Genomic DNA, 18,161 nt, shown 5'->3' with positions numbered 1-18,161 from the left:
TCTTGTTCTAGTGTAGTAACTAAATAATAAGTTATCTTATTTTAATATAGTAATTCATCATTATCTCTCATTTTATTTCATACAATTTTTTAGAAATAATTTAATGATAATTCGTAATTACTATTTTGCTGCTAGATTAGACAATATTTGATTACATATCATCTCTTACTCTTTCTCCTCTACCTCTTCTCTTAAATATCGGTTATTCGTTGATATTTTATCTCTTTTCTTTCTTTTATTAAATATTAGTCATCTCACATATTCCATCTATTTTTTCTTAGACTAGTAAATTCTACAAAAATAAAAACAATTAAGCCCTCACTCTTTTACAATGTATAGTTATTACCTCAATATATTTAAAAATATTATCACAGTACGAGGTTATTTTCCCACAGTACGAGCTAATCTTAAAAATATTATCACAGTACGAGGTTATTTTCCTATAGTGCGTACTTATAATCCTGTATTACCTCGTAGTGTATAGTTATTTTCTCGTAGTATACGAAGTATTTTAAGTCCACATTTGTAATAAAAAATTAAGAATATTTTTATCATTTGTATAAAACATCACCAATTTCTAAGAGAAATTAATTATTCTTTACTACTTAATTTTAATTTGTATCATATTAAATGTAATTATTACTTCTTATACCAGTATTGAACAAAACATTAAAATAATTAATACTAAAATTAGCTCTTTTCTTCTAGTAGTAAAAATTAGAATACTTATTCTAGAATTCCCTTATTCTAGGGAAAATGACATGATTGTACTGAAATTATCAGAAAATTTGCATATAATACCTCCTTTTTAATGAAATTATGATTTTATTTTCACTATGTAAATCGAGCTCTAAGATTTAGTAGAAAATATTTTGGGTTAGATTTGAACTAACATAGTGAAAATATTCCATTAAGTAAAAATATTTTTTTTTAAAATGATTAAAATGCCCTATTTTTTAAAATGATAAAAATATCCTTATTTCTAAAATAACTAAAATACCCTTAGTTTGACTTGGTTGAGGATATTTTCATAATTCTTTTAGTATAGTTAACTTAACTTACATATTTGGTTTGTTAGGTACAGAATTTCTGCACATATTCACTAAATGATAGGACTTGCTTTGCAAATAATAAAAATATAGAGTGTAAACCACAATTTCGCTAAAAGACAGGAAATTATATGCTGATTTCCCAAAATTATAAGATCTCTAAGAAATGAATTTTCTAAGATGAAAACAATTAAGATATATCGAATAGATAATAAAGCGCAAAGCAACCCCAATACACAAGATTTGTAGCTATTACAAGGTAATTATAGATTGCCTGTTGAAGTAAATATCTTTACTCCCCACGAAATGTTTCTCATGCTTGATTATCAATCTTAGTAATCCTTAGGGTTAGATAGCCTGCCTTTGTGAGCCTCTAAGAAAGTAATAATTACTAATTATTGATGGTCTAAGGAGAACACCAAAAGATAGAACTTCGCACCACCACATTGGATTGCTCAAAACATTCTCTAGATCTTCTCTAGGGCTTCAATAATGATCTATCAGAGTTTTCCTTCAATCTATATGTAGAGCATGTTCTTCTTTTCATAGACTCGTTAGGGAAGTCAAAATCACTATCAAATATATTATTGCCAAAACTTAGGCATTTGAACGCCCTCCAATTTTTCGTGATATGCTTTAGCTCATTCGAACATCATCTAATTTGCAAAAATCCATTTAAACACCTTTCAAATGTCCATTTGCTACAAGTTGAGATCTCTGAAAATTCCATTCTACGAGCTATGACCAATATGAGCTATTTCTAGTTTTTGATCATTACCAACAACTAGAGATTGATTACCATTGTAGTGCTACTTTTGGTTCAGGTTGTTGACATCATTAATAACATGAATACTTGCTCCACTATCAACATACCATGCAAGATCATTTAGGATAGAGTGTTGATTGCTCTTGTTTGCATCAGGGGGAAGTCCATATATAGTTGTTATCGAACCTATAGTAGTAGTGAGCAACAACATGTCCAATTTTTCCATAGACTTGACACATTGAGGCCTTTCCAATTTTCATACACAAGACTATTTTGAAGCTCACTCTTTGTTGCTCCTACAATAGTTACCTTAATGAACTCAAGTGGACATTGTTTGGCCCTTGTTATGAAACCTTTCATTTTGTTGCCTCTAATTATAGATAGAACCATATTTTCTCCAACGCAAGAAATTATTATGATTAAGCTTCACAGAATAGAAGGAACCAAAAGGATTACCTGCAAGAGTTAAATGCTTGCTAGTATTACTAGTGTTGCCTATGTTTTCTCTTTGAACATTGCCTGAGACATTGCTATTGATGGCTCTAACCATATTAGGCTCTGATACTAAGATGAAGAATAAGAGAATGTTATGTTGAACAAGTCTCAGCTATCTTAGTAGTTGTTGAGACAATAACTATTGTATTTATATACAAATTACAAAAGGTGCCCTAATGTGAATCTAGAAGTTACATGTGTAGGCTGATTATAAGAAGTAGAGATAAAATCAATAAAGAAAAAAAATTATGTACAAAGATGTTATTTTGCCTTGACAATGTGATGCTCTTCATTTGCTGTCTTAACAGTTCATGCTTCTCATAACCCAGTCTATAGCTAGCTTATGTACAACATAGTGTTTATGGTCATGGCCAAAGCACACTCAGATCACTAGAGTGAAGTTTTATGTGTTAGAAGTCAGAAATTTAGAATTTAACTATTCAATAGCAGGTTTTTAAGAAATTATAGAACAATAGTTTCATTAGTCAAATGATAAAGAGAACATTCGACTAGAGATTGATCAGTAGCTTGCCACCTAAGTTTGTAGCCACAAATGAAACAATAAACAAGGATTGATCAATTGGTGGAACTAGAAACCTTAAAGTTCCTCCATTGATCAGTCGAATGATGTCGTTGCATTCAAACGATTGCATTGCACTGATGTGGACCAACAAGCTTTATTAAGGAATCTTAGTCATCCATCAGTTAGGATCTCCCTACTATAAAATGGGATTCAGAGCTTTGTTACATAGATATCCTATTGTAAAAAAAAAAAAGCACTAGAGCCTTCGAGAAGAAAGGAGAGATGAGGAGAGATCCACCACCATCATATGCCAATGCCCGTTCTATTGGAACTTTGAAGCTATAGACCTTGGAGAGTCAAACTTATCTTCACCACCACCACCTACCTAGAAGAGAAGGTAGAAGGCCTGTAGCTTAGAGAGCAATCTAAAGTAAGGAAGATGGATTGATTCATCAAAGAGGGGTTCGAGCAAGCGTCTCCAAGAGAGGAGGGCGGTATAGGATCAACACGTCATGTGGGATCAGTGTAAATTAGGGTTGTAAATAACTTAGTTTCATACTGCATCTCACAAATGATTAATTCGGATCGGTCCGTCGTTTGTCCCTTCATGTGCGATCGAAGTGTTTCCATATAAATCTTTGTGTTTTGTGTCATGGTGGTTGTTCTTACTTTTCTTAGAATTCTTGATAAGACAGAGCATAGAAAGTTAGTTGACTTGTATACTTATTTGTTTATTTTTCTACCTAGAGAACTAGACCTGTGTAAGAAGTATCATTTAGTATATTGTAGCTTAATTAGCATGAATAATTTTAGGAACTTGCAAGGCAGTACAAGAGCTAGTCACCTTAGGATTTATCACCTTTATTTTGATTAAAAAGGGTATGATCTTGCTTTTGTGCTATTTTTGTTGCTAATTGCATCTTACTTGCAATGTTCTATTGCTTTCTTGTCTTAAGCACTTTATCCCACTTTTAGAAAATTATTCTTGTGCTTTTGTATTTATTCTTGCTATAGAAGTTTCGAGAGATGGCCAATTGACCATGAGACATGCGTGGTTGTTGATTGTCCAAAATACTCTATTCCTCAAGTCATTGTTAGTGATAGGGTACTCTTTGAAGATAAACCTATAGAGTAGTGTAAATTACTAAAAATAGTTTCAAGATAACTAATATTTTAAAGAGAGGCAAGTCATCGACATGAATTATGCCTCAAAATCTAAAAGAGGCTTACTTTTGGTTTTTTTATTAACCTGCATAATGATAATAAAGTTATGAACCAATACATTTGAATAGCAACAAGTGCTCAATTTGAGAATTTTGATCTCTTTGTTACAATATTTTATTTGTAGGCTGCTTCAATACGACAAGATAAAAAAAGAAGCAAATTTTATTTTTCTCACAGACGACGAAGGAGAAAGGAGGAGGGCCATGATAAAGGAGATCAAGACTTTGAGGCCTTGGTGGGGCATGTTTGAAGTTCTTATGATAAAAAAGGAAGAGATTAAGATTATGGAGAAGAAATGAGGGGTTTTGGAAAGATGAGAAATTTTAGTTTCTTGTCACCAAATTAGAAATTTTGGTGGAGAAGATAAGATGAAAAAAAATCAAGATTTGTTAATAATTCAATGCCAAGAAAGGGCAAGATGTAAAAAAAATTCTTTAAACTTTATGAAGGTTATGAGATCTCTATGCATTTAACGGAAGGAGACATTCTCAAATTTGGTGCAAGAGTAATTTGGCATTTTGAGAAAAATTTGGCTGAAATTGCAAAGTAAAAGTAGAATGGGTAAGGAAGCAAAAACATAAATTACCCTAAAAAAATTGTGCCAGGTTTGTTGTGCTTTTTCATTTTTTTTACTTTTACTTAGTTTTCATGTTTTTGCTTCGTGTTCAATTTTTATAGTTAAAGTCGTATTAAGATTTCTATCTTCTACTTGGTTTCTGTTTCCAAAGTTTGATTCTTATTAGGTTTTCTAAACCTAGTAAATTTTTTTTTGGCTTTCCTAGTTTGAATTATTTTTGACATTCCAATCTCTGAGTAAAATTTTAATTGGTATTAGAACATATTCCTCTTATTTTAGAAAGTTTCTAGAGATATCAATTTACCTAAAAAAGTCAGTCTATTATTCTTATTTTAGGCATTATCTTCTTATTGGTTCAAACCACTATTATTGGAAAAATAGGACGAGAGCCTTTCTTAAATTTATTGATAAATATGTTTGGCTTTTGGTTGTTTATGATTATTCTCCACTTATTTAGTATATATTTTATCTCTAGTTAGGATTTAGGAAGAGTAGTTTTTATATTAGCGACTTGATGTCTTATCTTTGGATGATTGCATTGGCATTTATTTGACATATTTCGTTTACATGCTCTAGTTACATTGTCTTGTTATGATATGGTTGTTTTGATTGGCTTGATCAAAATTGAGAAGTCATTAAAAAAATCCCACTAGATTTAGAAAATTGATTAAAATTAAATTTTAAAAATGTAAACTAAGTAGGATATGAAAATTTAAATATTGTTATAATTATGAAAACCGAATACAAGTTGAAATGTGAAAACCAAGTAAGGATTGAAAACAAAAAAGCATGACAAATACATAGCCATGATTTTTTTTAATGTGAAAAATCCTCCAACAAAGAGGAAATATTTAAGAAATATTTAAAGATTTTCAATCCAATTACCGGCGGTGCAAAAGAAAAAGGCATTAAAAGAAGGAAAGAACTCAAACAACTACTCCACTAGATCTAGAGGACAAAGTGAAAGTTTAAACCTTAAGAAAGTATCAAATACTATGAATATTAAGGATTTGGACATATTGTAGAAGATTCTTCAAATTTACATATGAAGAGCATGACATTGAAATCAATTTGGAGGATTTGGATGACTTTGACAAAGAAGAATTTGAATCAGATCAGGATAAGTATGCTGTCTTTAGACATTAGAGAGTGGAGATGTTAAGTACATGGATTGTGATGTTCAAATCATCTACGCTGAATATAATCATATACATTAGTTAATTTTAGTGTAGGTGTAAAATGATCATATTACCCTCACTATTAAATCAAAGAAAGAAAGAAAAAAGAAAAATGAGGCACGACTCAAGAGTGATTTTGATGAGGGGTAATTTTGGTTTCTTAATTTTGAAATTAATAGAATATTCTTCATTCCGTGAGGTGTTGTTAGATAAATTTAACTCAGGGTATTTTTAAAGATTAAACTCATAATGTAGGATTCGAATGATAAATACTGATAAGTTAGGGTGTAATGGATAATAAAAATAAAAAGCAGGATGCTTTCAATCAATTTCCCTATAACCATTTTCCCTCTTGCCTACATAATATTATTTTTGTAATTAGTCTCTAAGGTTTAGGATTCAAAATTTATGATATCATCCTTTTGGTAATAAATTATAAGGATGGAGTGTATGGCGCAGAGATTTCCCTCCCTCTTAGAGGGAGTTTCTCCCTCACCACTGTGGGCGAGGCTTTCCGCTCTCCACGCCAGCTCTAGGCTAGGGTTGGCGCAGAGACTCTTTCCCTCCCTCCTAGTAGGGCTTTCTTTCCTTTTCCCCCTAGCCACAGGCTAGGGGAGGGGAGCACTCTTCTTTCTCCTTTCCCCTCTTTCTTCTTCTCCCTTCTAAAAATTTGTTGTTCCTCTTCTCAACGTCGATGTATGTCAACCGCTGATGTCTCTCCCTTCCCTTTCGAAGCCGTTGTCTGCTGTCTACCTAGCAACTCAACTATCGCTGACGCTTCCACCATCCATCTTGCTGTTGTCCTCTCCTTAGCTTTTTGTGACTCCGGAATGCCAGGGGCCATGGATCATGCCCTGGTCTGCTCTTGAACCTCCACGCCCCGTTGTCTACACCAGCTATGGAGGTCTCACTTGCCCAGCTTCCACGCCATTATCGCCATGGATTTTTTTTGCTATAGTCTTAGCCCTCCAGTGTAGCCATAGTCTCCCTTGCTTGACTATCTCTGCCTTATCTCGCTTTATGCTTTATCGTCGTTGTCCTGGTCTATAAATTTCATCTATGCTTTGAGAAAATAATTTCTCAGTTTTGTGGATGAATTCAACAGAGTTATCATTTTCACCCCCTTGTTGTTTTTCTTTCTTTTGCTGTTTCGTTCTTGGTGTTGTTCTTATTTTTCACTGGTTCTTTTAATGGAGTCTTTAAGTAATTTTGTTATGATTGCTGGATTCCGTCATTGGTGAGCCTGTATTCTTATCTATGCTTGCTTCTTTATTAAGAGCTTAGTCTTTCAAGACTCATGTTGCTATATCTGTAGTGCAGCCATAGTTGGCCAAAAGGAAGACTTGATTCTTCAGCATTGCTCTATCTCTTCTTTTATTGTGTTTGAATACTTGTTCTTGATACTTAGATACTTTGCTTTTATTGTAGTTCGGTTTGTAATACAGTCAAGTGAGGGTTTGTTTTTATAGTTCTTATCCTATTTATCTTTTCTTTCCTTGTATCAAGTTGTAATTGTTTGATTGAAACTAATGATATAAATCGGTCTACGGATAGAAGAAATATAGATTGTAAGGAAAAATTATAAATTTTATACTAAAAAATTGAAAAAAAAAGCTAATAAGTTTGTAGTCACTGTTCTTTTCTCTCTCCATCTTCTATTGTTACCAAATATCCAGTGGCTAAAAACTTGTTGAATTCTTTTTCCTTTTTTTTTTTAAATGTGATGCAAAATTTGTAGAATAGTCGAATCTGACAGTGCATTGTCCAGTAAAATTCCAAAAAAATCAGTTTGATGTCATCCCCAACTTCTCATAAACCGAAAGTCGGTGAAGAAATTATACCACCCAAATACGGTTACCGACTAGTATCGCACGTGGTACCGCACGTGCGGAGTTCTCCTGGTTCCTATCCTACCCACGCCTGCATCCCTCGTTTCCATTTCCCATCTCAAATCTCCGCCTCAATAAAGGAAGGAAGAGTGTAGATTCGAAGCATTCGGTGCTCTCCAATGGCGGTGGGAAGAGCTTTACTCAAGAACCTAAGGTCGTCCGTTAGATCACCGTCCCCGGCGTCGTCGACGCTCTCCTCCGGCCGCTTCTTCTCCTCGGACGAGGCCGCGATCTCTGGCGAGAAGTCCGATCTCTTTGCGGTACATGAACTCCCTGAGATCTCTGATCACATCTAAGTTTCTTTAGGGCCTTTCGTTGGAGTTAGGATCCCAATGTTTTCTTGCGGGCATTGATTTGTTTATAGTATCAGAAATTAGGGCATTTTTAATCCCTGAGAAAAAGACGGAATTTTTTTCTTCTTTCTTGTTCATCGTTATATTCAATTAGTAGCGTGTAATTGTAAGCTGAGAAAGCTCTGAAATAATTAATGGATTCTTACAGGCAGCTATATAGATAGGATAAACTGATAGGGCGACTATTTATGGTCAGATGGCGAGCTTGGTTGCAATTTAGGATTTGCAATCACCGGAAGGAATCTTAAAAAGTAGATTTTTATGTAAGAATAATCTAAAAGAAGGAAAATTTTGATTTAATCTCTAGTGATTTGTGTAATTAAAGAACAGGGCATGACTTGATTTGTTGAGTAAAACATTCCAACCTGAATATTTGAGTCGGGGGAAATAATTTCTCCTCTCGTGACATGGATAAAGCTGACCAGATCTTGCTCTCATGGACCCAGATTGGCATAATAACGTCATCTTCAATTGAAATTGAAAACAATATTGAAACAAAACTAATGTCAAGTGGAGCATATTAGTTTGATTTAGCGTCTACTAATCTAGGACAATATTTTGTGATATTGCATAAATAGCAGCATGCTATGCTATACAGATAATGTTTCTATTTCCCTTTCAATGTTTCTTAGTGCTTTTAGGATGTAGGGACGCAAACTTCAACTCCATTTTCCTTCTTGTATTCTGATTCTTCAAGGTCATCTTGACATGTTTCTATCATTGTTTGTCTTCTTCAAATTGAAGCATGCAAGTAGATCATGGAAAACCTCATTCCTTTGTCTCTCTTAATGGGTCAAGTAAATCATTTCAATAGTGACTTTAAAGGTTGATGTGTGTCCTTAGTGTTGAAAATATTACTGCATGAGCAAGATTTCCTTTTATCTGGATTATGGTTTATCATATGTAATGTGCAGATTTATTGTGAAAACTGACTATTAGAATAACTATTTCGTCATAGTTATGCAAATTGATGTACATCCCTGCCTATGAATATTTGATTTGTGAATTATAGAATTATACATTAGAATATGGCAGTAAACAAGACTTTGATATTTAACAAAGTGTGTGTCCTTTATAGGATGCTCCGATTTCCATTCCCATGTATATTTGGATGAATATATTAGTAACACTAAAAGCATCACAATTTCCATTCGTCTTCTCTTTTTTCCTTTCAAAAGAAAAGGTGCTTGCGGGTACTAAAACTTTTCTAACGTAAAGTAACACTAAAAGCATCACAATTTCCATTCGTCTTCTCTTTTTTCCTTTCAAAAGAAAAGGTGCATGCGGGTACTAAAACTTTTCTAACGTAAATTATTTTTAAGAAAAGTTGTCATAGGTAATAGATATAAAAGCATTTTTTCTTCTCATTGAAATGCATGTTTATCTGGACTTAATTTAAGGACATCTTTGTTTTTGCCAGAATTTTCTCAATTTGAGTTTGTAGGGTCTAATTTATCATAATTTTGTTCTTGTCCTTTTTTGAGTGTCATTTGTTCTTGGTCTTCTAAATTTCTTATTCTTGGGTTTCAGATCCCATTTAATTTTGAAGTTGACTATCGCAATATTATGCATAATGCTAAGAAATTTCTACAAAAAATTTCCAAGTCACATGAGATTGAAAAGGACTGAAGAAGTATCAACCCCAAGGTTGATATCTAGTACGGCTAATCAGGTACTTAGTAGTTTTGAGATTGACTACCAGAAGATAAGTATAAAATGACATTAAATAAAGGATGGTCAGTATAAGTGTTTAGTCAAGCTACCGGGACAGTGAATGTCTGAAACACATTAATGCAACTTAAGGCACTGTTTTCTGTCCTATTGATGTCCTTATAGAAAAACTGAGGAGCCAATGTGAACCAAATTGAGTCGAATTGATCCAATTGGATATTAATACTATGCAGTTGATCTCAAAATTACCCCTGTTGGGTCGATTACGCATTGATTCCTACACCATGTTAGCTCTTATAAATTGGCATTTTTTTAAACTTTTATACTCTATATGTTTAGCTCTTATAAATGAGCGATTTAAGTTACCTCAGTTATTCTTTTACATAGTGTCACTTATCCATCTTTACATTCTTATCTTGGTGGGCATTTAACTTTGCATATGTTGTTGCTAGTTGTCATTTTTATGATTTATAAAGCATGGCATGTCTGATGTCTTATAACCTAAGCTTCTCGTTTCTTTTGTCTTCTTTTTCTTAACGGTATATGACAATCAATGTGACACATTAGAGGTTATTCTCCTTCTAATTATTAAGGTTCTAAAACTCGGTATCGGAATCGGGATCGGCCATCTGAAAAAATGATACGTATTGGCTGTATCAGCCACCTGTATCGGATCAGACTATTTTTTCAATCATATAAATTCTAAATATTATTTAAAAATATGACGAAATTTTCTAAAAATTTAGAAAAATAATAAGAAAATAATAATTATTTATATATGAAGTCTAAAAACTAAAAATTATATTAACTTATTCAAAACTTCGATGAATACCGAGTTGGTTCTCCTTTCTCTTTTCCCTTCTCTCTTTTCCTCATTTTCTCTATTATTGCCAATGCAAATTTATTTTTTTCTTATTTTCTTTCCTTTCTTCTCTCTACCTTCTCTCTCTTTTATTGCCTCAGGGCAAATTTTATTTTATTTTATTTCTTTTCTCTCCCTCCTCTTTCTCTCTCTCTTTATCTCTCAATCTCTTTTCCTCCCTCTCTCTTATTGTCGCAAGTTTTTTCTTTTTTGATTTTTTTTTTCACGTTTTCTTCCTCTCTTTCTCACACTCTCTCGTCTCTCTATCTCACTCTCTGTTACTACAATAGATTTTCTATTGTAGTAATAGAGATTGAAGGAGAGAGAGAGAGACAGAGAAAGAGATTGGAGAAAAGAAAGAGAGGAAGAAGGGAGGAGACGCTAGAGGGACAGTAGAAAGAAATGAGAGAGATAGGGCACCGGTGAGAGAAGAAATGAAAAAGAATTAGAGAGAGAAGAGAGAGAGAGAGAGAGAGAGAGAGAGAGAGAGAGAGAGAGAGAGCCCCAGCCAAAACTTGGAACCATGCTAATTATTTTGCTCTAGATGAGAAATTCCCATGTTAATCTTCCTATCTTGCTGAAATATAGATTTAAGTTGATCGGAGTTTTTTCTTGGTGGTTCTCTTTTCATGCCTCGATTTACTAAAGTTGCACTCCATCTACTTATGTCTAGAACTACTTATTGTGAAACAATTAGATTTAGGTTTTTCTCCGATCTCTTAATTGGATGCTCATCTATAATTAGAACAGTTCCATTGTCAAATAATATACATCGTTAAGTCTCATTGTGAAAAATCTTTAGTTAATTTATTCTTAACTGAAGCAATCAAGCTCTTACTGAAAATTTTAACTAATTTTTGAGATCAATTATTGTCTCTCTATGGGCCGAAAAATTACTATAATTTGATATGGATGATTGCAGACATCTGAGTTATAGTTAGATAAGCAATGATTCTTTTTGCTAGTGCCTTTTGTGAGTCCACTCTCTACAGGGTGCAAATTAGCCTACCCACTTTTGTACTTCTTTGTGCAATAGCATATTTATTCAAGTATTGTTGAATATTCTTAAGATATATCTCCTACCTATGCTTCCTGCAGAGAAATTGTGCTTATCTCCTAGTTTTCATGTCTACCAACTTCTTATTTCTCTTTTCAAAGTGCTCTTATTTTCCAAGTCAATGAGCAATCTCTTTGAACTTAAATTTTTGCTTGCACTGATTGACAATGGAATCTGAGCTGATAGTACCATCAAATTTAAATACCTGAAGTAGTGTTTCACACTCTTTGCATTGTTTCATTCATTTAGTCTGTGGAGATGAAACTTGTTACAAAGTTTGCATCTTAATATTGCACTACATGTAGAGATTCCTTTTCATAGTTCTATTTACAGAACTTTTGTGCCGATTATGAAGCTACCAATGCAACTATTGATATAGAACAGTTGTAGATGAAAAGAGATCTCAAAGCAGGCATTGATATCATCTAGCTTGGTGACATTTTTCAAAGGACTCTTGAATGAATTTTTGCATGTTTTCCATAGCATTGGGCTCCATAGTAGATTGAGATTGAGAGTTAGATACTACCCAACCGTTATGTAAGCTTCATGCAAAAGAGTTTTAACTAATGACAATGTAGAGGGACAATGCAGATGAGTGCAATAATATGATGAGATAATAGCAAATCTCAAATAATCATTAACTAAATAATTTATAGGCCAATTTGCATAGATATGCTAAGGAATTTCATGTTGGAGATTTTATCATTGTTCATGTTATACTCGAGTGGTTTCCATTAGGAGCCACATGGAAATTGCAAGCCTATAGTGCTGGACCTTTTTAGATGTTGAAATGTGCAGGACTTAATACTTATGTTATAGATATTCGCTCTATGTATAACATTAGTTTTACTTTTAATATTAAAGATTTAGGAACTTATAAACCTCATATGACCATCCCTGATGATTCTTATGATACACCTACTTTCACCTATTAGATATGCGTGCTTTTAATCCTACCACCTCTTTTTTTCCATCCACACAAAAAGAAAATATAGATGGTATTTTGGATGATAGGTAGCAATAAACTTTGATGGAGGAGTTCACTGACTTCTAGTTCAATGGAGACTGTTCAGAGTCTAGTAGCATGTGGATTACATGTGAAGAGCTTTAGTAGATCGATTTGAACCTATGGGGAGTTCTACCAGAGCTGCCCTTAACCCTATTCGATGGGGTCGAGTTTCTTCTACCTTGGGCGAATTGGTGTGGACACTACTTTTAGACACGTGTACTCACACAGACACAGGAGGGCAGCCTATCCAATGACACTTTGGTTGTGTGATGAGTTGTGAGCGAGAGACTTTAATGTTGAGGGAATTTTAGTCTTTTTATTCTTTTACCTACAACAAAGAGAAAGATTGATCTCCCTTTTGGTGATTAAATATTGAATAACAAATGGACAACTCACCTCACTTTTGATAGCCGTTGAGTCTTGCTTTGAAGTTCTGCGGTGATATTAGATTCTTTTTGTTCCTCGACAACGATGATGTTCTTGTGCTATTTCGAACTCGTCGTACTCATTGTGTGTTGGATTTCATAATGTTCCGGCATTCATAGTGCGATTGGTCAAGCAAAGAACAAATGCAGAGTAGCGTAAAATCTAAGAGGTAGAACATTGATATACTAGGATCTTAGGCTCTGATACTAAAAATGATATAGAGCAATGGTAGATGAAAAGAGTAACAAAGGACTAACCTGTGGAATCCATTAGCAATGTATTGGAATCCACAAACGAAAGAGAAGAAGTTTTCAAAAATCTCAAAATGTTCACTATTCCAAATGATAAGATAACAAACCTTTATATAGGCAAATCTTAAGAGGACAAAAGACTAAAATACCCATAACAATAAAAAAGACAAATACTCTCAACATCAACACTCTCTCTTATGACTCATCTTCCAGCAAAAGTGTCACTAGATGGGCTACTCTCCTACGTCCATACGAGTACATGTGTCTGAAAGCAGTTTACTAGCAGGGTATTGGAATCTACAAATGAAAGAGAGTAGAAGATATCAAAATCTCAATGTTCATTTATTTCAAATGATAAGATAACAAGATTTTATATAGGCAAACCCTAAAAGGATAATAGACTAAAATACCCATAGAAAAAGGACTAAAATCTGCTCAACATCAAAGTCTTTCCCCCGTGACTAATCACCCAACCTAAGTGTTGGTAGGTTGCCCTTCTGTGCCTACGTGAGTACACATGTCTAATAGTACTGTTTGCACAAAATATTGCTTTCACTTTTCTTTGGCTTGTTTAGAGTCTTTGGGAGTCATCTGATCACTTGCTATATTTTGATGATCTTTCTTTGTAAATTCTTATGTCTTCCTTTCTTACCTGATTTTCCAACCTCCATTTGCGCCATGTTGGTAGTTGGGGTAAAAGTTGCAATATGTCCTCATTTGAGTTCTTAGTGAAAGGGATGAACCACATACCTTGTCTCATTTACTCTTAGGAAGATTTCACAATTCACAATTCTATTTCTTTTGTACTTCCACTCGGCTTCTAGATACCTGAAATGGTCATAAGGGTTGTAATGAAGCTTCTAGAATTTACAGATATAATGGAATCAGATCAATGTATTCCCTAATATAATTTTTCTGTACTTCTTGAATCAGAATGTGTTCTTTTATCAAACTGGATCTTGAATTTGAGATATCTAATGTGTAGTCAAGAGGTGGAAAGAAGTTACTAGATGTTGCAGTTATGTTTCTTTTAGCTGTATCTATGTTCAGCTCCTAATATGTCAATTTATCACATTGAGTTCCAGTCTTTTCTGCTAGCCTCTTGTTTACTCAGCAGTCCTAGTATATCGGCTGTTCTAAATTTTTTTCTGCTAGAAGTTGTTTTTCTAACTTCTTTTGTTATTCTTGTACTCTGCGATAGTATTCTATTCTGCAAGGTAGTTCTAAATTTTTAAAAGGTTGAAATATGTTTAAACAGCACTTCCTCAATTAATGTGTGTTTTACTTTATAGGAGCATCTCAAGGGCCTTATTCCTTCACGGAGGGCAAGGTTGGTCCATCATTTCAACAATGTGAAGTTCTCTTCTGCTTGCAGATCATTTAGCACCCAGGCTGCAACAACTGCAAACACTCCACAGCCACCTCCACCACCTCCGCCGCCAGAGAAAACCCACTTTGGTGGTCTTAAAGACGAAGACCGCATTTTTACCAACTTGTATGGCATACATGACCCTTTCCTTAAAGGTGCAATGAAGAGGGGTGATTGGTATAGAACCAAAGATTTGGTTCTTAAGGGTTCAGATTGGATTGTGAATGAAATGAAGAAATCAGGTCTTCGAGGACGTGGAGGAGCTGGTTTTCCATCTGGCCTCAAATGGTCTTTCATGCCAAAGGTTTCGGATGGACGCCCTTCTTATCTTGTTGTGAATGCTGATGAGAGTGAACCGGGTACTTGCAAAGATAGAGAAATTATGCGCCATGACCCACACAAACTTCTTGAAGGGTGCTTGATTGCAGGAGTCGGTATGAGAGCAACAGCTGCATATATTTATATAAGAGGGGAATATGTGAATGAGCGGCTAGCCCTTGAGAAGGCCAGAAAAGAAGCATATGCGGCAGGACTGTTGGGAAAGAATGCTTGTGGATCAGGCTACGACTTTGATGTACATATTCACTTCGGTGCTGGTGCTTACATCTGTGGTGAAGAAACAGCTCTGTTGGAGAGCCTTGAAGGCAAGCAGGGAAAGCCAAGACTTAAGCCTCCTTTCCCTGCAAATGCTGGACTCTATGGCTGTCCCACAACTGTCACAAATGTTGAAACTGTTGCTGTATCTCCTACAATTCTTAGGCGAGGACCAGAATGGTTTGCAAGCTTTGGCAGGAAGAACAACTCAGGAACAAAGCTTTTCTGCATATCTGGTCATGTGAACAAACCATGCACTGTGGAAGAGGAGATGAGCATACCATTGAAGGAGTTACTAGAGAGGCACTGTGGAGGTGTCAGAGGGGGATGGGATAACCTCCTTGCAGTTATACCTGGGGGTTCATCTGTACCTCTCCTGCCAAAGCACATATGTGATGACGTTTTGATGGATTACGATGCACTTAAGGCTGTTCAATCTGGATTGGGTACTGCAGCGGTGATCGTGATGGACAAGTCCACTGATGTTGTTGATGCAATCGCAAGGCTGTCATACTTCTACAAGCATGAGAGTTGTGGGCAGTGCACGCCTTGCAGGGAGGGAACAGGGTGGCTTTGGATGATAATGGAGAGGTTGAAAGTGGGTAATGCGAAGCTGGAGGAGATTGATATGCTCCAGGAGGTCACAAAGCAGATCGAAGGGCACACGATATGTGCCTTAGGGGACGCTGCTGCCTGGCCAGTGCAGGGGCTGATCAGGCATTTTAGGCCGGAACTAGAGAGGAGAATCCGGGAACGAGCTGAAAAGGAACTGCTGGAGGCTGCAGCTGCTTGAAACCTTCGGTTACCTTCCATGGTATTTTATCCTAATTTTAATTTCTTTTTTTGTCTATGGAAATAATGAAAACTGATAGAGACCAATTCTCTATGAGAGATACAGTTCTTGTGATTTGTCTCTGTTCACATGAATGCTTTATTTACTTTTATTCGGATGAGAGAGATGCAGTTCATAAGCTTTTAGAACTAGTAACAGAGACGTGCTTTCTTCATATGGGTGTTTTGTCTAATTTATTAACACGTGTATGTGTACTACCTCAATATTCTACCTGTTGTGGAGCTACAGGGTAATAATTAATTCGGAACACAAATTAGGGTAGCGTCTGCAGCAAGGTTATATGGAAAATTGATTGAATCGGTTTGGCTACTTGCAACAAAGATTACATACCGATTTCTTTCGGAAGACTGATTCTGCCAAGTATAAGATACATTCAAAATCCTGAATCCTGTGCGAGAAGAATGGTCGAAAACTACTCTCGAGTCTTTTGGTTCATATGATCAATCTGGAATTGGCTGCACAAGTAGGGATAGCCTAGAAAGGATGTCCATTGGTATTATTGTGTTACAAAATATTGGATTGGAAACTTTAAGTCAACAAATTTTAAAATATCATATTTACCATCACTACCTCCACCTCCTGCTATTTGCCACCAACCACTTCGTCCATCTTCACCAATTAAACCCGTGATCGTCACATTATCACCACCACACCACGTGTCCACCTTGACCGTCGCCTTTAACCACTGTATTACCATACCATCTTCACCCTTACCACGGTGGGCACACCACTATTATCTCTACCTACACTAATTTTATTGTAGCAAATAGTACTATAACAAATTCACTATAGCAAAGTTACTATAGCAAATCATTATTCCCTCTTGAGATTTATTCATCATCTACGTAACCCTTAAGATGAAAGGTTGGTGTGTTGAAAAAGAGACAAAATTTGTTAGTGGAAGAATGTTATTATATTTTTGTTATCTGAAATCGGATCAATATTAAACACCTTAAATTGTCTATTCAAATTCTCTATAATTTTAACGCTAATTATCATTTGAGGTGTGATTTAATCAAATACGAAGAAAAAAGTAATGGTTATAATTTGGATCTAATCACAGGGGTTAAACTTACACAAATGAAGCTCTTCAAGTGTAAAATAAATTTAGGCTTAATCGGGGCGGTGGTAAAATGTAATTTCTTCTAAATAGAAACATAATTTCCTGGCAAAAAGGAACAAAGGTGGGTGCGTCTGTTTTGGGGAATATGCCGTTTCTTCCCTCCCCCAACATTTCAGATGCCAACGCAACCCCTTCTGATCCCAAACTCCGCTCTCTTTCGTCTCTGCCCCCTTGTAGTCCGGTATCTCTTTCTAAGCCTATCTGTTTAAAGATTTTATTCTGTCAATCTCTCTCTTGGTCTCTTGGATTAATTTCTTTGTGGGTCTTGTTTCTTGGGTTTTCTTTACCTGGTGGATCAATGTTGTGAAAAAGGTGACCGGTTGGGGTTCTTAATTGATAGTAATGTTTGATTAAAGAACGTTAAAAGCAAAATGATGGTAGAGACTAGTGCCTGTTGTCATTCTAGTGAAAATGGAAGTGCACTTGGAGTTATTTTTGGCTTGTTATGAAAAAATTTCTTTTTAAAGGCAATCACCAACTCACTTTTAGGGTTAGGGCATTCTGACTCTTATATAAGTTAATAAGATAAGGCAAAATCCAAGTCATAGCAAGTCTTACGGAAGTCCAGACTTATCATGTGACGTTTGAACGTGGCCTAGGTATGTTCAAACGTATTGACTTATTTTTCTCAAGTGCATTTGAACATGCAAATACACCCTTCTGTAAGTGTGAACATTTTGTAAACATATGTAGGGTGTGCTCGAACGGCCAAAATAATCTCTGTATGTGCGAATGCGTTGTGAATGCATGCACCCAGCATTCTAATGGCCAAAATACCATCTTTGCATGTGCGAATGCCTGAGTCCGCGTTCAAATGACCAAAACATATTTGTATGTGTGGAGCTTGAGTCCGCGTTCAAATACGATATGAGTGCGTTCGAACGTGGTGCGA

General features: G+C 35.2%; 1 protein-coding gene across 1 annotated transcript; it reads left to right on the top strand.

Moving 5' to 3' along the window:
* The first annotated feature begins 7,752 nt into the window (after nt 1–7,752).
* On the top strand, nt 7,753–16,243 carry LOC140775592 (NADH dehydrogenase [ubiquinone] flavoprotein 1, mitochondrial). The gene is made up of 2 exons (XM_073118972.1): nt 7,753–7,961; nt 14,623–16,243. Exons 1-2 carry the CDS (start codon nt 7,821–7,823, stop codon nt 16,084–16,086), a joined length of 1,605 nt encoding a protein of 534 aa, XP_072975073.1. The 5' UTR covers nt 7,753–7,820; the 3' UTR covers nt 16,087–16,243.
* Nucleotides 16,244–18,161: the final 1,918 nt, after the last annotated feature.

Source organism: Typha angustifolia, chromosome 14 (assembly GCF_048772165.1).
Source record: "Typha angustifolia cultivar Huaian chromosome 14, ASM4877216v1, whole genome shotgun sequence".
In the NCBI taxonomy this organism is placed as follows: Eukaryota; Viridiplantae; Streptophyta; class Magnoliopsida; order Poales; family Typhaceae; genus Typha; species Typha angustifolia.
This window is presented reverse-complemented; position numbering and strand designations above follow the sequence as displayed.

Bases quoted from the DNA above. Each gene is read 5' to 3' on its own strand.
- LOC140775592 (XM_073118972.1), top strand. From the start codon at position 7,821: ATGGCGGTGGGAAGAGCTTTACTCAAGAACCTAAGGTCGTCCGTTAGA. The intron at 7,962-14,622 runs GTACATGAACTC...TTTACTTTATAG, and splicing joins AGAAGTCCGATCTCTTTGCG to GAGCATCTCAAGGGCCTTAT.